General features: G+C 44.8%; 1 protein-coding gene across 1 annotated transcript in view; it reads right to left on the bottom strand.

Annotated features, from left to right (window-relative positions):
• Window positions 1-20506, bottom strand: part of LOC138455685 (GTPase IMAP family member 8-like) — a 118329-nt gene extending 97823 nt beyond the window's left edge. The window contains exon 1 of the mRNA XM_069607127.1: window positions 19998-20506. Within this exon, the coding sequence (XP_069463228.1) occupies window positions 19998-20198 (201 nt within the window). The 5' untranslated portion in view covers window positions 20199-20506. The remainder of the gene's footprint in view (window positions 1-19997) is intronic.
• Window positions 20507-21839: the final 1333 nt, after the last annotated feature.

Below are 21839 nucleotides of genomic sequence, written 5' to 3'. Positions count from 1 at the left end.
CGGTCACTCTCAACTCAGGGAGTTCCTTTCCCCCCGATGAAGGTAACACGCACTTAGCTGATTAAAATTTGGTTAGGCCTCCAATCTGTATAACACCATTCAGCAGATACCCCCTGTATCACCAATAAGTTAGAAACCAGGCAGGTGTATAGAAAACAGGCTGGTGTATAGAAATAACAGTGTACATTTATTTAAATTTCTTCACTGAATAACACACAAACACAAGAGCACCAGACACCAACTCCGTGGCACCGCACAATAATGACAAATGCAAATTACTGGCATCAATTGACTGACATGTATTTCTTAATAGACTTTCAGTTACCACAACAAGCACAGGTTGAATTTGAAGACTTTGAATCAAAACACACATAAGATTTCATTGCACATTAACAGATATGGCTTAGTTTATCCCAATGCTCTTTTCTCCCAGCAACCCCAGGCATCAGTTATATATTACCCCTTACATGAAAGGCAAGGTACAAAGAGTGGGAATACAGAGGGAACATTGTTTAGGCCTTTTTATCAGAAAGGCAGGGTTTGGGGAAATAAACACAATGGGAAAATCGTAATGGGATTTTTATTTGCATACAATGCAGGGCTTTGGGATTCTGATTTGAGATGCAAGTGAATAAATGGGAATTTTCATTTTGCACACTCTACATTCACTTGACTGGCAGAATGTTAGGGTTACTTATTTTGGGATTATGGACACCCCCCTTCTATAAGGAAGTCAGGGGTTTCAGAAAGGTAGAGTCACCCAAGTACTTTATTGACTATGATGGCTATAACACACTCGGTATGAAATTTGTTTGTTTCGAATTGTAACAACACTGATCCTCTGATCTTTTCTATATGGGAATTAACTGAATTAACTTTCATTAAATGTGCAAAGGGTCTACCCATTTTTGCCCCCCCCCCCCTCAACCACAATTAAATGGACAGGATTAAGGCAGGTAGTTCCCAACACAATTCAATATAAATGAATAGGATGATTAAGGCAGGTAGTTCCCAACACAATTCAATTTAAATTGATAGGGGTTTTTTTCTATGAGGAATTCATTGAGGTATCTTTTTAGTTAAATATGGTCAGGGTCTACCCAGTGTTGCCCCCCCACCAATTAATGGACAGGAATTAAGGCAGGTAGCTCCCCACACAATTGATAGCTTTGGGATATATCTACTCACATGGGAGATCTCTGTTCTTAGTATAAGAGGCCAGCCGGATTTCAGGCCCTCTTTCAGGTATAGGTAGCCTCTGGTCTCTATTCACAACAAGGTCTCTCCAGACAGATTTTAGTGCTCTCTCTCAGATAGGGCTCCCAGTTTTCAGGCAAAAGTCCCCAGTATGTGCCCCATAGTCTCCTGTTTATCTGCTCTCCTGGGGGTCAGCCTTCCTTCTGTCAGCTCTCTGTTGTTGTCAGTTTGCTCTCCTCTTCTTTTCCCTTCTGTCGCTCTCTCTCCGTCTCTCTCCCTTTAGATTGAAAACTGATATCATATAGTACTGATGAGGAGAAAGAGACATCATTTCAAAATGAAATGTTTTTGCCTTTTGTTTTTTACATAAAATCTCACTACATGGCAACTGCCTTCGTTTTTCAGATAACTGCATGAACATATATATTTATGAATTCTACATTTTATGGCAAATCGGAGAATACTCATTTTATTTCGGCACCACCTTCCTGGGTTGAGCTATTGTTTTTCGCAATTTGTTCCTGTGCCAAAATAGTGAAAGATATGCCACTCCAATATTCAAAACATATTCTGCGTCCTATCAGTTCACAAACTTTCGAATTCCTCAGAACTATTAGAAGGTCAGGATCATGGTTTTCTTCGTCACTCAAACTGTATACATCACAGAAAATTAAGAGATATATTGAACTGACAGGCATTGTGTGATCTATAATATGAGTCCTCGATGAGTTATCTACTGTGACACATGGTTCTCCTGTAATTAAGGAAAAAGCATTCCAATGATAATCAACAGCAATGCATACATATGGAAGGTCGTAGTTTCATATTCCCAACAAAGCCCCTCATGAGTTTCATTTCCCCCCAGTTACATGACACGGACATCTGCCTGGCTCATGTTATTCCACCCTGCCCTTTAGTGTCTTCAAAGGTCTCAGTGTGAAGCTAATGCACAGTTAATGGGGAGGCCTGACCTTAACGGTCATTTCTGCTGGCCGTCTTATCTGTGCCCTCCACAATTCTGATCAAATTCTTTATATTTCTTTGTATTTTAAACTGAAAACCAGGCCTGCTTTTCCTGGTGGCCCAGCCCAACGGTGTTGGGGTCCAAGTTTCAGAGGCACATACATTTCAGTTCATTGGGATAAACAAGCTACATACATATTTCTAACAGAATAGCATTTTAAATGTAAACAATGTGTTCAACATGACATTTTGTGTCATGTCTGGTAGAGCTGTTTATAACTGCAATACAATATTTAAACAGATATAAGTTCACTTTTGGTATTATTCACCCATAGGCCAGAGTTAACATAGGAAACTATTGTTCACTTCTACAACAGGTACCCTTTCCATTTAAATGTCAGTTTATTTGTGGAATGTAAGTGTCTTTCTCTGTGTCAAATGAAATACATCACTTTTTAAATGTAAGGCACAATTCCTCCTTTGTGTTTTTCAAATGGACAGCATTTCAGTGTATCTTTTCCCTTGTGTACTGCTGCAGTTTTGAATCTGTCAAAATGTGCCTTTTCCCAGTTTACTTGAAGTCCGCATCTGCAGCACCACATGTCTTTTTGGAATCCATTGGATACAGGTAGCAATGCTACAGTTCTGAGGCAAACTTTCCTTCAGCTGAGTGCCTTTCCATTTTGACAAAGTTAAGGGAGGCCCATTTTCATTCCCTCACTAGGCCTCATGTTGGAAAAGAAGTGTTTTGGACTGGCCTGCATATTTCAATAGGTAGCAACATCCCCCAGCTTCATTCTTATAATGGATACTTGCATGGCCTCTCAATCTCTGTCACTCTGAGGCTGTATCCCCCCCCCACAGCTTTGGGCATGATCATGGTTTAGGAAATCTATTGGTGCAAAGTCTTCAAAGCAATATTCAGTAATTGTTTGTTTTGTGAGTCTGTTCCATTTGCGTGACTGACATGGCCATTTTGAGCTAAGGCAGTGATTATGTTGAATATGATGAAATAACCTGCAGAGATTTAGGGACTGATAGGTGGGAAATACTGGAGGCTAGTAACCAGTCTTGCAGCTCAGTGTTGGGCTTGGAGGCATTATATAAGGGATCCCCAGGGCCCTCGCCCTGTCCTAGCTGCCTATGTAGGGTAGCAAAGTAGGAGATAAGACCCAGCAGGGATACGGGTGAAAGACTCCCCTGGAGATTGAAGCCCCTGTAGTAAACAAACATGGACCGCAAGCTCAACATTTTCTTTTGAAGACAGAAATGGTAGTGCTGTGCATGGAGCAGCAAACTGCTGAGAAACAAAGAGTCAGCGAGGGGACGTGTGCACATGAGGGTTTGCGTGTGCTAGGATATCAAGCAGGCAGACACGGGAGACATTGCAGTGGTGTCAGGAAACCACTGTGATGGGGCCACCTGACTCCAAAACAGTATGACCCCTTTTGATATGCTTAGCTGCATATTTGGAGGAGGCGCACATTAAATCAGGCAAGCAACACTCCCAAGGGGTGGAGACCTACCCAAAATCTTGTCCCAAATAGAGCTCTACTGGATACACAAGTTAGATGCCATGTCTCCCCTTGGTCTGAATTAGGACTTTTACCAAGGGCCTTTTATTTAAAGTCAAAATTATCTTCTGGCTGATTTTTCTGTCTCTACTCTCTACCCTCTTATGAGCTTGTAATCTGGAAAATGTCACAGACTGCAACAGACTGTTTAATAACATGGCTATAAGCACTATATTTTGAACCTAAATAGGGCAGGTGAATGACCCCAGTCTGCACCTAAACTATATGTGCATTGTACAACAACAATCAGAATGGGAACCTGGCTAGGGCAGGAGTATTCGGTTTTATAACCAAAATGCAATCTATCCTTGTTGAGTTCTGCAAACATAAAATACTCTGGTTTGATTTATTCACACTATCAAAACTAGTCGCTCTGGTCAGTCTACCTCGCACTCGGGATTCCTTTTCACATAACCCCTGTTGAACCATCTAAATTAGTAACTGGGTCCCTTTTTTCAAAGTTGACATAACCCGTTCTTTTCACATGCTGTTCCGAACTAAAGTAATGAGCATACCCGGGAAAATCGGCCCTTTGCCTGTTTTCATGTAATGATGAGCAATATAAGAATCATTATCATTCATTTTAACTTGATGCCAATTCAAAAGCTGTAGCTTGCTATATATCCAGACACTGCATGTTTACAGATGTGTTTTCGTTATCAGTTGAAAGTTTACTAACATGGACAGCATCAAAATAATAAACACCCGCTTACACTATGATGTTCACTACACTACTTGTGGATGCTATCTTTGTCAGATGACCTCTTTCTCCCTAAAAATTACCCCCCTCTTTTTTTCTAACATTGGTGCCTCCTAATTCTTCAAATGTGCCGGGCGCTCTGTTTACATGTGACGTCACCCGCGCACGAGCGTGATGATGTCACTAGATAAACAGAGATAGCCGGTATCTACACACAAGTCATCAGTTGACGGCCTCATATATTACTGGTACTAACCAGGTTAACTAAGTCCCTATGTACAAACAATGTACCCCTGACGCCTAACCAATTTTTTTATATTTTAATGTAATCCTGTTCATGACGCCGTTCGCGCATGCGCGCGATGACGTCATGGACATACCCCGTCATAAATTCGCCGCCGCTGCTCAGGGTGGAGAAGGAGGAACCTGTCTCATCCTGACTCCACGCTGATGCGACGGTGAACTGAGGTAAGTGTAGGATCCTTGCCAGCTAAAGATTTCCTCATTACCTTGCCCCTTCCACAACCACTGGGAATCACATTAAACTGTGTTCTCTTTATTTTTGCTTGTAGAAATTGTGATTCTACAACTTCTCTTTAAGAACTGGGATCCCTCCAAAGATGGTGGTGAAGACACCAGACCCCTAAAATCGCTGCCTACCAACTGCTATCACATACTTCAGCTTCCTGGACACATGTAAGTGGCAGTTATTCATGCGCTGCCTTTTCTTACTTAAATGACACCCAGGAGCACGTGTGGTGAACCACTACACTATCCTTTCTCTTTCAGATTAAATAACGGTCCCCCTACCTACCCACTTGCTCCTAGGAGCTTAAACTGGAGAGTCCTGCGCCTATTGCAGACACCCTCCCACTCATTTTTATGAAAACCACGATCACAAGGTTAGTCCGTGTTTTATCAGCTCTCCCTTTTTTTCGATTTCTATAATTACCCGCAAAGAGGTATTTGCAGTAAAAAACTTTTTGGGGAAATTGGTAAATGATCATTATTCAGTTTATCTGTATTTAATGGACATTAATTTGATGTTAATGGAGAATGGGAGTCTTTATAACATTGATAATTTTGCAAGTCAGTATAATATGTGCTCTTCCAACAACTGCCATGATGCTTCCATAAAGATCATAATCAAAAAAGCACTTGAGATAAAAATGTTGTTTAACACATTGATCTAAAAAGTATTATACATATGCTTTTTTAGAACCCTGATCTGCCCCTGATGAAGAGTACTGTTTCACTCGAAACACGTTGGGCCTTCCACAGCTTCTGCATGATGAATAAATTGAAGATTGGTTCTTGTGACCTCATCTGATTGAAAGTCTATTTTTTCGAATAATTACCTTTCCTAATCAAGCTAACCTGAAATCTTTTCTTTTTTTTAAAAAACATTACAAATTTTGTAAACTACCTAAGAATTATTGATCTGGTCTATCCAGATATTAGAAAGTGTGCAGGGGACGTGAGTTCCCTAATAGGGAACTTAGTTGTTTCATTTTCTGTTCAATACAGCCTAGGTGTCAAGGCTGTCGCCTTCTCCTCTGCACCTCAAAACTATCAACTTTCCTTCTCATCACTTTCTCAAACTGTAAACATCTGATTTCTAACAGTAGGGTGTGCTATTACGGTCCAATCCTCTTCTTTGCAAGCAACACTACTAGACCATTTTGGAAAGCACCTGGGTGTGTACATCTACTCCCCACCCCCATAGTGCCACAATCGGGAGAAGGCCAAACAATAAAAGGAGAGTTTGGAGACAAATGGCAATAGCAGGGCACAGCAGAGCAAGATATCAAGAGGAAGCAATCAGTCAGAAGGAGGGAAAGGAAGGAGTGGCAGGGGGAAATATGGAAGAAGGTGGAAGAAGTCAGCAAAAGGAAGGATGAAGGAATGAGCAGGGAGAGGAAGGAGCGGAAGGTAGGAAGAGCACAGAGTGGAGTGGAGGAGGTGAAGTGAAACATCTGCAGGTCAAGGTGCTAACGTAGGAGCAGGAGACCTATGAGGAAGGTGAAGCCTAAGGATGACACAGAGAATGTGGAGAAAGGGGCAGTCTCAGTGCCAGCGGTAGGAAAACCCTACTTCAAGTTGATAAAAGGTCTTGACCCAGAGTTATAACCCACAACAGGGAAGGACAAGAAAAGTAGGGGAATGACAAATCCTGGGGATAACTGATTCATACTGCGTGATCCCGGACTACTGGCAAGCACCGTAAAGACACCTCGGTGGTGGTACCTGGCAGCAGTGATGTACATACACAGGAGGGCCAAGCATCTCCGCAGCCGAGAGGGCTTATGCATCTTCATGTCCAGGAAGACAAACCTGTCATCTGCCCAGGAGGGCTGACTCAAGCCAAGAGAGCAGTATCCTGCAACACTTTAAAACTACAGGGACTGTGAGGGTCTGTGCAACTTAACCTGGGTAATGCAAATTATGTGAACTAGGTCAGTAGAGATTATGGACTCAGGATCTCAGACATTAAGAAAATTAAAGAAAACAACCATTAGATTTGATTCTTAAACTAGTGCTTTCTTTGGTGAAAATAAAGAGCAAAACCAAAGCTAAAAGGTGTTGGCTGGAAGGTTTTGAATCAATCAGAACAGGTGGCACAGCTCTTGGCCACACTCCAGACCATCGTTTCTCAGCCTGCCAAGCCATTACAGAAAGGGGAAGACCATATGCAGATCTGGCTTGGTCCCAGCCATAAAGGGGCAGTCCAGCCCAAACTGCTAGGTCGCATACCTTCTGCACGAGACCACAAGAATCCCCAGACATGTTTTGGCCTGACTCGGCCTCATCAGTGAGGAGTTGCTTGGCGCTGGTCTGAAGGTTGCCCATAGCCGTGGTCGTGGTTATGTCTGGGGATGCTTGTGGCCTCGTGAAGAAGGGATGTGACCTAGCCGTTCAGGCTGGACTGTCCCATCTGGGGTGGGACCAAGCCTAATTTGCAAACGTCATTGGCTAAAATGCACACACGCATTCTAAACTCTGCTGACAAATTTCCCATGCCTTGGACTTTGGTACCCCAAGGGCGTTCACCTGCAGCGCTATGAGGCCATACCAATAGAAAAAGGCACTATACAAAAGACAAATTACATTTATTTTCCCCTGATTTTATGGAGGCAGCTCTGAGAAAGCCTTAGATGTAGGCAACAGTACCCAAAGGCCTTATGGAAAAGAGGAACAACTGTATGAGTTACTCACTAAAATTTAACAAATTAACTCTACCCAAAGAAAATGGAGTAACAGATATGCACCCGTGTGCCCCTTGTTGTTGCCTGCACTGCTGCCTGTGTGTGTTCAGACCACAGGAATCAGCAACACAAGCAACACATAGGGGCACTAATATTGTGCTAGTTTATATGAAGAGGGCCCATAAGGGGCGCATGTATTGCTGCAATTAAGCATTATCTCTCTGATGACTGCTTTGAATACATGCTGGCAGGCAGTTATTGCAACATGTTTGATCTTGCTGCCTGATAAAGCTAGTTCAAAGAGATCCCACGAAGATTTGTTTTGGGCGGGTAGGAATAACCATAATAAGTAGCATGGCTGCGGGAGGGCAATCGGTGGGTAAATAATCAAACAACCACAAGCTGCGTGTCCTTCCTTACATACTATCTCCCACCTAGTTGTACTCCAATGCAATAGTTTCAGCTTATAGCCAACTAAAAACGTCAGGGCTCTGTTTTGAAGGTACACGTGCTTACCTCGTGTTGATTTGCTACGAAATTGGCGCCTTTGGTTTGCCTCTTATGCAGGGGAACTCCGGGTCACCTTGTCTTAAAAAAAGGCCAATCAACGTCTGTTGCCCTGAGACGATGGAGAAGGCCAGCGGACTGACTCGAAAATAATTTGGCACCAATATAGGAGGAGAAACTTCAGGGGACTTGTGTGGGACTGGATAGCTGCTCCAGTACAGTCAGGCGTTCTGGAGACCTGCCCTAGGCAGTGGTAGAAGTGTACTGAAAGAAGTAGTGGAGCTGTAGTCTCGGCAGGGGAGAGGGTAGGTGGAAGCACAGTGCAACATGTGTCAAGGTATTGCGGCCGGTCCATTGCAATAGTCTAAAGCTCCCATTACAACTTTGCACTTGCACAAGGACATGAATGGACAAATCTTCTCTATAGAATGGTGAATATGGTTGTAAAAAGTAGAGGAATGGTAAACAGAAAAAAATAAAAGTAGTGGAACACAGCTCCCAACCGTTCCGCTCACTTCAATCACTGGCCCTAGGCCTTTTCTGCCGGATATCTGTGATTTGACCGAGTGCCAACATTTCGAATTCGAAATTGCTGAAAATGGCAATACCGAATTCGAAATTGGCTCCTCAGTGAAATCATCATCATCCCATCCACCGACCCCCTTACATACCTGTTGGTGGCACACCGCGTTGTGTGCCGCCCATTCCCATACCGGGTCCCCCCTCTGCGACACAGGTTTCCTTCTCTTATGCGGACAAGAACCGGCACCGCAGAGTCCTTTTCTTAATTTTGTTTTTCAAACTTTTTTGTACCCCCCATTCCTTCTTATGGAAGCGGGAGACACCCCCGTAACCCTCGAATTCGGCATTTTGTCCATTGGTTTTTTTTTTTATTCTTTTTTACAGAACCCCTTTCTTGCAGCGCAGTCATCTCAAAGCCATAGCCATTTCCTGCATGGAGACCCATTGCTTGGGGTTCAGGGGGCTAATGCAGGTGAAGAAGGCAAGCTGCCAACTCTCCCTCCTTTCCCCTACGCCCGGTGCCCGGCATAACAGAGAGCCACCCAGGCATCCTGACACATCCGTTCTGAGGTGCACCAAGGGCAGAAAGAGGCTAGTGCTCTTGAGTATTCGGTGCTCCTGCACGTTAGAATGTAGTACTCAGACTGTAGCTCTCTCCTGTCCCCAGTGGTGCCTCCAGAAAATATATTTAGGGCGGCACAGAAGGGGTCACAGGCAAAAGTAAGGGGCCAACAAAAAGTGGAAGATGGGAATGGGTGAAGGAGCCAAAAGTAAACCTGCTGAGGTTAAAATGGTACACTTCGATTTCATAGTTTTGGGTTTTTATTTGAATTCATAAAGTGCTTTACACCAAAGTGCTGAGCTACATTTCTACAGCACAATGTTCGGGGAAAGATGGATAAAAATACCTTTACAAGCAATTTTGTAGGAACAATTCAACATTCTAATACTTCTGATGCCAGGGCGTCAACTGTAAGTACAATGGCAACTATGCATCATAGGTCAGTATAAATGACACCAGTCTTCATATTGTGCCAGGATATCATGCAGTGAACAGTGTTGAGTTCAGTAGTACCCGCCCATAACAGCATTAGCTGGAAGATGTTACCATCAAACTGCCAGGTTACTTCAAAGTATACCTTAGTGTTGTTCAAATGTTGTAGGGTGCTGTCAATTCAGGGTGGCAGTGTTTCTCTATTGCAGGTAGTTGCTAATAGAAGTACCAACCTGCCTGGCATGATATAGAACTTCACCATGGCCCTCTTAAAAACTTTAATGTTCGGCCCAATGTGTCAGTTTAAATCAACTCCACTTAATCACAGTCAACGTAATGCCAGTTCCAACAGTTCCATGCCACCCTTGCCCAGCCCTGCCACTGCATGCCATGTTCTGATGTAAGTGCCTCCTATCCACCAATAATACCATCATATGCATTGTCAGCCACCATATGTTATGTATAGGCTCGCAGGGGCTGCAGCAATATGCCAAGACCAGCTTCAAATGCCCCAATAAATCCATTGTATAGTTGGTAGAGTCACCATATCCAAAGTAGAGTCCCACAAGTCTAAACTCAAATGACCCAGCACAGCCAAAACCCACTGCACAAGACCCATCCTGACATCCTGACCCCACCACCAAGATTGAAAGCCCCATACCTGGCAACCTGCACACCCTCTACTCAGAGCACAAGCCCCATACCTGGCATCCTGCCCCCCACTACCCAGAGCACAAGCCCCATTCCCGGCATCCTGCCTCCCCACCATCAAGATTGCACGTTACATACTTGATATCCTGTCCCACATCATCCAGAGCACAAGGCACATACTGGACCTCTTGCCCCCTACTACTAAGACTGCAAGCCCCATCCATACCTGGCTCCTGTTGGTACTGGGGCATCAGCCCGGAAAAGCATTCCTCTTTTGTTCTATACTGGCTTTCTCCATAGAGAGGCAACAAGTGGAGCAACCCAAGCCCATGCTTGCCTCCTGGGGAGGGGGAGCACAATGAATGCCCACCTGGCCCCTCCCTAGAGATGCCATTGCCCGTCCCATTTGATGCTCCAGCACCTAGAAAAGTGGAAGAGCCTGCCGGCCTCCTGCAATCCACAGTGGAAAGTGCACGATGTTGTAATATCTCCAGCATCAGTTCCCCAGCCCTGCCCCAAAAAAGAGACAGAGGCCAGGTGGGAGCCCAAGAGATGGGCTCCGTGCTCCTGGCGAGGAGCTGTGTATGCCCTGGGCCTTCCTCCTGCCTTTGTGCCCCATGTGAAGCCTCTTAAAAAAGCGAATAACTGCTGTATGGCATCCTTATCTGCCCACGTACTGGTGGGTCCAGATGTGACTTCCTACCCACTCCACTCTGGGCCTGCAAGCAGCTTCAGCGCTTTAAGAATTAAGCAGCTATTTTTATGCCTAGCTCAGAAGCATGTACCTTGTCTCCTGTAGGCCTGCCTCCAGGGTCTGCCTCAGAAAGTTAAAGTTCTCTGGTAGGGAGTAGGGACCCAATTAGCACTTCCCCTAAAATGAAAACACCAGCAGCCACCATCCCCAGGCCCATTTGCCATAGCCCTCACACCCAGAGCAACTAACCATAGCCCCTCAACCCACTCAAACCCCACTGCCCCATCCCTATAAACCTATCCAGATACAATCCCTCTAGCCCAAGTCAATCCCAATCCCTGTAGCTCGTGCTACACCAAATCTTCAAAGCCCACTCCAGAGCCAAAATCCACAGTCACTGCCAGACCCAATACCCATGGCCACTGACTGGCCCAATCCCCATGACCCTTGACAGACCCAGTTCCCATAGAAGCCCACAGAACCAAACCTGCTTCATATCCCCATCAATACCACCACTTCAAGTACCCCTGCAGAACCCCTCTTCATATAACCCTAGACCTACCAACTCTTCATATAATCTCTTTAGATTTAGGTGTACTAATCACCATCCAGACACAGCACCCTCGCCCCTGTGCAGATTACTCTGCAAAGGCCCTGCCACACACAATCACCATTGTCCCTCTTTGTGGGCCCATTCAGACACATACAGACCAATCTTTCTCCAGCCACAATCACAGGAGCCCTAATCCAGGCAGCTTTAATAAATCCATCTAGACCGTCCCTATAGCCCCCAGACCTAGTAGAACCCCCCATATCGAATCACTGTAACCTCTCTTAGCCCATATCTCGATAGTCCATCAGACACAATCAATAAAGTGACCAACCCAGACCCAGTCACAATAGCGACTCAAACCCATCCAGGAGTCGGAATTGAGATACAATTAGCAGGAGCAAACGGCCGCTCGTGGGTATCCAGCATGAACAAGTGACCAGGAGATACCATTGGGGATCAAGGAGCTAGGTCAGGGCATGCCACAAGTCTAACTTTCATAGACGTTGCAAATGTATCTTTTTGTCCATTATTTATGCCTCCTTATGCTTTAAAATGTTGTTCAAATGTGACCTAAGGTTCATTTATAAAGTATTCCAAATGCACTGAGCTGCATTCACATAGGTGTGTTTGTTAGGTATCAGTTGGCCAGGTGAGCCAAAAGTAGCTTGGCTGCTGGTAGCTGTTGGTGTCAAGCTAACCAGACTCTTCTAGGCTACAGGCAAGAGCTAAATAGCACCCAGCTCCCCTCATTTTCGAACCCTGCCATAAATGTATTTAAAACAAGGGCAACTAGGCACAAGCCTAGGGCAGCAGATTGCCAGAAGAGCTGCATTCTATTGCAGTTTTTTGTTAACTTACTGATTGTCATTTTTTAGATACAAAGCCAATTTTGTTTCTCAGAGTCTGACTGATTTACAACACTGTGAATAATTGTGTGCCTGTTAGCGGTCATTCCACTCTGACAGCTGAAGTCTTTGATGGCCAAACTTGTATATATGCTTGATATTTGCCAAACCTTTATTGTTAGGGTGACATATTGTTTATATAAAAAAAATACATACCAATCCCTGTGTGCTTTAGGTATTTCATCTTCCCAAAATGCGCTTTAACATGCAAAACAGACAAAACCTCATTGGTGTTATTGGTGCCACTTCAAATTATATTTGGAGTTCTTTCTGATCAATACACACATACACTGTGTTAAGCAATCACTTTTATATTCAAATACACGACATGCATTTTTTTAAACCGTTGCAAAAATGAGGGTTTTCCCTTCAGAAAAGTAAAGGTTAAAAATTATGCATCAACTGGCCACCAGGGGGCGCAGAGATAACCATGCTCTCTGCGTGAGCTCCGTTGCCATGGCCCCGAAAGGTGGATTGAGCCCCCACTTAACAGACCCCCCCACAAACAAAAAGTGAGTGACAACTGTAGGAATAACCCCCCTCTAAGTGGGAGAAATCCGGAAGAAAATCAGAGTAGGAAACCCTTGGAAAACAACACTAGAACTTATGGCCTGCCGGACCCGGATGAGCGAAAGTGAAACCATCCAGGCACACGTGTGCTGAAGGGCGCTCCAGCGAAGAGGAATGACTTCACGGTGCCGTGAACAAGCGCCAAAATATCAACACACCGTCATAGTCCCAGACGACGAGGGAACTGCAGCGGAGGCCACAGTGGCCCAACAGGCTGAGGAGGTGGGTGTCTCCGGCTACGTGGCCTTAAACCCACTGCGGCTCGGGACTTGCTACCTCTTGGACTAGCGCTGGGGGAATGCTACTGGCCCAGCCTCGGCTGCGCCCCGCTCTGCCCAGTCCCCCTGGGAGGCGCGTTGTGAGGCGTGGACCGGGGTCGAGCGGTAGGAAATGCTGGAGGCTCCATGCTGAGGAGAACCTACGGTGCGGGCCCGTGTGACACTCCCTGTGCCTTTGGGAACCTCTTATCTTCTGCTGTGGTGCTAGTGACCTGGAGACCACTCCTCTGGAAAGCGGGGAGGGCCTCGCGGACCCAGGGGCTGCTGATTCAGTCGGCATTAGGCAGACGCATTAGGACCCCCTCACCTCCAAACTCCCCCCGCCCCACTGAGCTCCATAAGACACGACCTCAAAGGGCCCGAACACTCCCACACGCCTACTGAAGCACTGCGCGGCCAAAGGAGACCCTGGACTCGCTGCAGCCATACAAGTCACTACTAATCCTACCTACCCACGCAGCACTGCCCCGGTGGACAGGGAGTGAAACTGGGGCAAGTAAGAAACCCACAGATCAATTACACGGAATGCGAACCGGCCTCACAGAACATTCATAGAGGCAACGACATTGCAAGACATAACGGCTGCACTCATCCCAACAGCATAAGGAGGGAGAAACCCCAGCACGACAAATAATGAGCCCCCCGAAACAGGAGAACACCATGGACAATACCCCAACAAGAATCTGGGACAAACTTGAATCCATTACCTTTCACACAGCCTACATCGCCAAAGACTGGAGTAAAGGATGGGCAACAACACAACTCACCAACCGGGAGCAACCAAAAAAACAAACAAACCTGTAATAAATCTAATCAGTCTACTGACGAAGAAATTGACCACCAAAGAACAAATCCTGGCAACAGGCGCAACCAGGAGAGAACCAGCAGCAACATAAACCCAACCCACAACACAATGAGCCGAATTGACATAAGAACAACCAACAACCCACAAGGGAAATTAAACAAATTACACTATCTTAGATACATGGCAAAACAATGAACAGAAATCCATGACCTACTAAGCAAAGGAGGCCCAGACAAGCTCTTTCTTACAGAAACCCGTTTATCTGAGAATTAAAAAACAAACATGAAAAAAGCCATACTAGACAATTTCAAATTATTACATGCCAACAGAGAAAACCAAAGAGGAGGCAGATTGCAATGATACACAAAGAGCACATCTGAGAGGCACCACCAACCCTTCACAGAAGCATCAAACATTGTGCATCCCTACTCACCAAGATTGAACTCACAACCAAACCAGAACAGTGTTCCTCCTGAACTGCAGACCACTGTCCTACAACCCGAACTTCGAAAACGAAGCTAGCAGACACTCCATTGCCATTTTATCAACCTACCACGACAACCTAGTCATACTGGGAGACTTCAACATTTGGTTCAAAAAAGAAAACGAGACCTCAGCGAACTCACTCTGTGCATTCCTCGAAACACTGCGCTTCAAGCAAATAGTAAATGGATCCACCCACAACGCTGGACACACCGTGGACACAATCTTCTGCAGAGAAGGACTGTGCGAGTCTGCACCACCTGCACCAATGGTATGTAGTGACCATTTCCTCATACCATTCTATATCAAACTACAAACCCGCCTACTAGCGGGAAAGGAAATACTCCATGCAAGCAAGAAAAGAACCTAGAAGAACCTAGACCTGGAATCTTTAGCAAACGTACTAGACTCAACCCTATCCAGCACCACAGAACCAAATGAAACAACTCCAAACGTAGCAGAAAACACACTCAAAACTTGAATTACCGAGGATCTAGACCACCTGGCACCAGCAAAACCTTTCAAAACCACACCAAAAAAACTGCCTGCAAAATGGTTCACAGAACAGCTGAAAGAAGTAAAAAAAATAAATAAAACAAAATGGAAAAAACATGGAGAGAACAGTATAACTGACAAGACAAAATAAAATACCAAAGACAGCTGAGACTATACAGATCAACAGTACTTAAAGCAAAAGTATTATGCCACAAGAATTGAATCTGCAAACAGCCCACAGAAAGAACACTTCAGAATCATCAAAGAGATAAAAAAGATTAATTGTGCAAGAAAGCCGTCATCCCGAAACAAGCACTATGCAACAGCATCACCAACCACCTCAGATCAAAAATAGAAACAATCCAACAGGTCATCAACATAACCCACGCTAAAACAATCACAACCGCCGAACCACAGACAATGGGTGAAACACTGACTACAGCAAGACTCACCTGCCTAGAACCAATCACTGAAGAAATCTTTTCCACACTGATAAAGGACACCAATCTTGGAGCATTTCCAAGGGACCCCTGTTCCCCTGACATTTTCAAAGAAATCCCCAACCACAGAACCCCAGCGACACACTTCCGGAACCTAATGAACCTGTCACTCAAAACAGGAATAGTACCAACCGCCTTTCAAATCAGCATACATCAAGCCACTAGTAAAAAAGGAATCATAAAGCGCGCAGACCCTAGCAACTACAGACCGATATCCAACTTGCTCTACCCGGTGAAGATTCTGAAGAACCATGTATACAAGATCCTACTTCATACATCGAAACAAACAGAAAACTCGACCGGTCACAAGTTGGCTTCAGACCAATGAGAGTATCAGAATCAGAGCTCATATCCATGTGGTACGACCTGAAAACAAATGCAGACAACGGCGCCCTATCATCCCTCATACTATTGGACATATCTGCAGCTTTCAACACATCCAAGGAGCCGAATTCCTCCAAGTCAAGCTCAGCCACTACCAACCAAGAAGGAACCTAAGATCAAGAGCTGACCTACAAATAGAGACAAAACAGTACGAAAAAGGGAAATTCATAGGAACAGCATTCTCACGCCTAATTGCAAAACTTTGGAACACCATGCTCAAAGAAATTAGAACCAAAGAAGACCACATCACCTTCAGGAAATGACTCAAAACCTGGTTATTCAAGAGCAATAAGCGCAAAAGGGAGATTGACAGCAAAAACCTTGCAGACCAAAAGTAACACACTAAGGGAAGCAGTCACAGAAAACAGTGGAAAAATCAAAGAGGACCAGAACACAGCACTGTCTTCCCCCGCGCCACCACAGCCATGCCCAACAACTAGAGTGATCAATGAAGAGAACGCAGCCCAAACAACAGAGACAGATTTAGGGATATCACACATGCGCAACTTATTCACCTAGGAATACCCGAGCAGGTAAAGCATGAAAACCTAAGTATTACCCTAACTTGCCCACCCTCACAACTATGTGCACCCAGTTGAGCACCACTTCCTCTAATTATTTTAACACCAACAGCGTACCCATTCTGCAGCCGACTGCACAAAAGGAAAAACCAAACTGCCAAGATTAACCTGAACGAGTAACCGGGAACACACTAGGTACAACCAACCCACTGCCACCAGCCCGAAGGGAAGTCAGACACCAAACACGTAGTGGAAATCAGCCTCCAGTCCCAGAGAGGAGATGAGATTGGCCAATGAACCACAAGCAAGAACGTTGGTAGATACCACTGAGCGGCCACCAAAGACTCACGCCAGAGGAAAACCGACCAATTTACTAACCCATTTCCCCCCTCATGCTCCTCCAACATAACCAATGCCACTACACATGACTAGGGGCTGGGCACACTACACATAAACACACAGAGAATTGATCTAATGCTCACTCCCTTACATATCGCAGAGACTCTGGAAACAACACTAGAGGGAACATCCCTGCACATAGTCCATAAATCCATCTACTCCATACAGATGCACATCAACATTATATATTCAACACCTAACAGCCATACACGACCATGGACCCGTTATGGCTACAACTAACCAGTGCCCACGACCACAAACACCACGTAACATTACACGACACACACGTGCATCACAAACACTAGAACACATCTGAGGCACTGAGTCCTGCCCATACAGTTATAAAAATACAGGGCCTCCCAAACCAACACCTGCATGCAAGACAATGCTCACAGATGCCAGTTCCTCCTGGTTCTGAACCTATCCTATATCATCCTAGCCCCACTAACACACCCAGCCCTCTTCTCTTGCAGAGCCACGAGTGCCTGGAGACTGCCCTTGGGTGGTAGCAGTGCATGGTACAAATCAACATAACATAACATATCACCCTGTTCCAAGCAGTTCTAGGCAATTTCTGATGGCTGGAAGAGGTCCTAGGCAATTCTGGTTAATGTTTTGACAAATCTAATGTTTTTCTATTCCAAAATATTATACTGAATTATAGATACATATTTCACCTAGATTTGAACGTTAAAATTGTATATAGCATGCTATTCCAGGTACCATTTCATGTCTAGAACGGGTTCTTGGCAATACTGGTCAAAGAGAGGATCCCATGTTACATGTTTCCATCTCAAAATACTCTTTTGACGTTGTTGCACTTGACTAAGCTAGAATGCATCAGTTGATACTACTAGGGTGTTCCGAACCCTTTTTGATGCCTCTAATGGTTATTCGCCACCATCTCACATTTTTCTAACCCGAAGCATTATTCCGAAGTACATGTGCCTATTTCACCCAGATCTAAAAAAGCATACATTGTTGTACTGTGCTAGTCGCAGCATTTATTAAAGCCAAAATAGATTGTGGCTAATACTGATGGATGATTTAAATCATCTCCTGTTTTGTCATTGCAAAATATTATTCCACAATATAAATACTTATTTGACATAGATTTGAATGTTTAGATTGTATGTGCCATGTCCTTCTAGTCTATTCTGGTCACATGTTGATATCCAGAATGTGTTCTTGCCAGTACTGGGTAAGGAGTGCAACCCATCCGACATGTTTCTATCTCAGAATAGTCATATAAAGAATTTCTAGTTATGGCAGATAAGAACAGATGCATCCGTTGCCATTATCGTGACATTTGTGGCTGCTCTGGGCAGGTTCAGATGTCTAGAATGTGTCTGGACCATCCTGGTTATTGATATCCACCTCACATGTTTCTATGATAAAGCACTGTTCTATAGGGAAGCTACCTATTTCAACTAGGTTGGAACATTTAAACTCTTTACACCATGTTGTTCAAGGCTGTTTTGTTACTTTTTGATGCCTAGAATTGGTTGCGTCAAATATGGGTTACGGAGAGCATCCCACAACACATTTGCTAACCAATATTAGTTACACATGCAGATACCGATCTCACCTAGATTTGAAAGGTTACAGTGTATGTACCATGATGTTTTTTTCGGCTGTCCTGGGCACTTTTTTTATGTCTGCAATAGCATCTTTCCAATACTGGTTAAAGAGAGTGGCCATTCTACTTTTTTATCACAACAAATGTTTCTGAAGTATTGGAACTTAGCTCGGCTAAATCGGAATGCACCAGTTGGTACTACCGGGAGGTTCTGGGTTTTTGCTGACACTTTATGATGACTGGATAATCCCGCTTAAGGAAATCACTCCATCTCTACATTTTCTACTCCACAATATTATTTTAAAGTATAGATACCTATTATTTAAATGTGTTGATTGTATGTAACGTGCTGTCATGGGCTGTTCAGAGCATTTTTTGCTTTCTAGAATTGGAATACTAGTTAATGATTCACCCAACCACATGCTTTTTTATTCAAAAACATCATTCTGAAGTAGACATGCTTCTTTCACCTACATTTGAAAGCTTACATTGTATGCATAGGGACGTTAATGGCTGTTCCCAGCACGTTTCCATCTGCAGAATGGCTTCTTGCTGATACTGGCTAAAGACGAGTATCCCAGCTTACATTTTTCTCTCTCAAAATATTCTTCTGGCATATTTGTATTTACCTTAGCTATATTTCAATACATCACTTATGATATGATATGGCATTTATAACGCGCCTATAGATATAAGTGTTTCAAGGCGCGATGAGGCAAGTGAGGGGGAACAGAGGGAGGACCGAGACAACGATCCTACTAGGCCAGGTGCCATTCAGATCGCCCAAGTGCAGGGGAAAGGGGAAGGAGGGAAAGTGGTATTACAATGTTATTCTGCGATGTTTCGGTCTGATGGATTACAGCCAATGCTGTTAAGTGAGATCTCCCCATCTCATATTTTTCTATGGAGTGAGATAATGTGTAAGGTTTGTAAAACCGTATCACATGAATAAAAGAAAACATTTGTATTGTATTTCAACAAGGATTTTAATTTTAAGTGTGTGTGCCATGCCATTCTGGTCTGTTCTAGGCTCTATTAGGTGTCTGCTCTTGGAGATACTGGTTAATGAGAGCGTCCCAGCTTACACTTTTCTGTTTTAAAACCGTTATCTAAAGTATTTGTACTTACCTCAGCTAGATTTGAATGCAGCAGTTGGTTTTACCATCCACTTCTGTGCTGTCCTGAGGACGTTCAGCTGTATAGGATGGGTTTTGGCCAAGTAATTGTATTGCATAGCATATGGTTTCTCATTTTATAGTCCCATACTACTCCCCTAAAGTATAAATGTGGTTATCATTGTAGACTGATAAACTTTACTTTGAATTGGCCTACAATTCAGGGCTGTTCAAAGCACAATAAAATAAACGTAAGAGAAAGGAAAACAGGGGAATAGAGTTGAAACGAAATCCCGGACTGCAGTGTGCAAGCAAAGCACGAGTCGCCTGCCAGGAAATGCTCGTAACAGAAACTTTGACTGATACGTTTGAATAAAAGTGTGAGTTTAAATTGTAACCTACTTTTTTTCGTTTCACAGAATCCTCGATTGGAACCACTGAATGCTGCTGGCATCCATCGCATTGTGCGCAAAGGACTCTCCAGTCTTCCTCACAGAACTGCGTCAGCTTCTGTTGGTGCTGCTCGCAAAGTTCATCTTGGTTAATTCCTGGCAGGAGAGGGAGATGTCCGGTGCCGTCTCCCGTTTCCGTGCTTCCAACCATTGTGCCTTTACTGTGCCAGCGCCCTAGAGACCCGACAGTTCTTCTAAAAGCCTTCAGGAGTGAGCTGCCGCTAGAAAAACGTCCAGTGTAAGAACGCAATGAGTTCGACCACTTTCTGTTTCTCTTTCTAAAAATATGCGTCACAAGATATTTGGGTGCGGTTTCTTCGCAGTTTGACCGTACGAGATCGCTGACCACGCGCTGCGGCTAGAGGCTACAAAGTTCCGAGTATCGAGGACACTGTGCCACTGCTGATTAGACGTTGGGGGAAGAAGGGGGGCGCAAAACCCCCTCCGCACATCATTTATAAGACGCTCCGATCAGACGGGAGCAGCTGTACTCTTATAAACAAAATTAGAGGCGCGATTCATACACCGCATCCTAATCCTAGTAACAAACGCCACAGAGAAGGAGGGCTCCGGGGGGAACAGCGTTTCCCCCGGGGAGGTTTTTGGCGCTGCACACGGCCAGCGAGTGGCCGTGGGGGGCAGAGCGCCTCCCCAGGGTATGTAAGGGCCAGGGAAGGTTCTGGAGGCAGGCGGCGGTTGGACTTGGTGATTGTCAGTCCTGTCGCTTGCTCCCGAGCCTTCCCTGAAGAAGCTGGGCCTTCGGTGCTGCAGGGTAGAGTAGGTGAGAGGGATAGTTGTTTAGCATATTCGGGGAGGTTAGGTAGAGTTAGTAAAGTATATTTTAATTTTATAATATTATTGTTTATAGTCGGGGGTACCGTAGATAAGGTACCCCCTCTTACTGTATCAGGCTCCGGCCCCAGCGCTATCCGTGGTCGGGTGTAGGGTTCCTTCTGTCGCTGCATTTTTTCAGTTTGCTGCAGGGTCTGGGGTTAGGAAAGGTGCCGGGGAATGCGGTCCGGTAGGGGGAGCGGTCAGGTTTATGGGCATTTAGGTTCGGCGCCGTTCTTCCACTGGTTGTTGTGGGTGTTATTCTTTTGTGGAGTGCCGGGTCCCGTGTTGGTTCGCGTCTGGGTGAGGGGAATCTGTATGCGGTAGCCGTCGAGTGACAGAGGGGGCAGTGCGCTCCTATTAAAGGGACCGCGCCATTTCTGTTCAGTCAAGTGCGGTGGTGCTTACACGCCGCCAGGGGGCAGTGTGACACGGACGCTTCTCGGCCCAATTGTTAGTTGGGCTGCTGGTTTTTGGGGCTTTCTTTTTCCCGTGGCAATTCATTTGCCAGGGTAGGGGGTTTCAAGGGCTAGGGCAGTATTTAGGGGGGGTAAAAATAAGAAAATATATTTAAAAAAATTAAAATAAATAAATAAATAAAAAATAAAATAAAAATAATAATAATTTTTGAGAATAGTATTTCTGGTATTACATATTACCAGTTGGGTTTCATTAGTGCTTAGTTAACTCTGTTCAAAGATAGTAGTGTGTCAATTGGGGTATAGGTCCACGGGTAGATTTTGGCTTGGGAGCTTAGGCTAACTAGTTTAACTTTCAAGGGGCATATTATAGTACACAACCAGATTATTGGTGCACGATGGTGGGCCAGGGAGCCAGCAAGAAGGTTCTGGTTGATGCTAGGGCTCTGAGGGAGGCCCTGGAAATAATTAGTAGGGCATCTAGGGCCCAGTTGGAAGGGGCAGTGGGGGAGGTCACGGGAGAGGGGGAGGTAAGTGGTGGT

This window comes from Ambystoma mexicanum, chromosome 1p (genome assembly GCF_040938575.1).
Source record: "Ambystoma mexicanum isolate Mex_15411 chromosome 1p, UKY_AmexF1_1, whole genome shotgun sequence".
Classification (NCBI taxonomy): Eukaryota; Metazoa; Chordata; class Amphibia; order Caudata; family Ambystomatidae; genus Ambystoma; species Ambystoma mexicanum.
The sequence above is the reverse complement of the archived record's forward strand: the minus strand, read 5'-3'. Positions and strand labels throughout refer to the sequence as shown.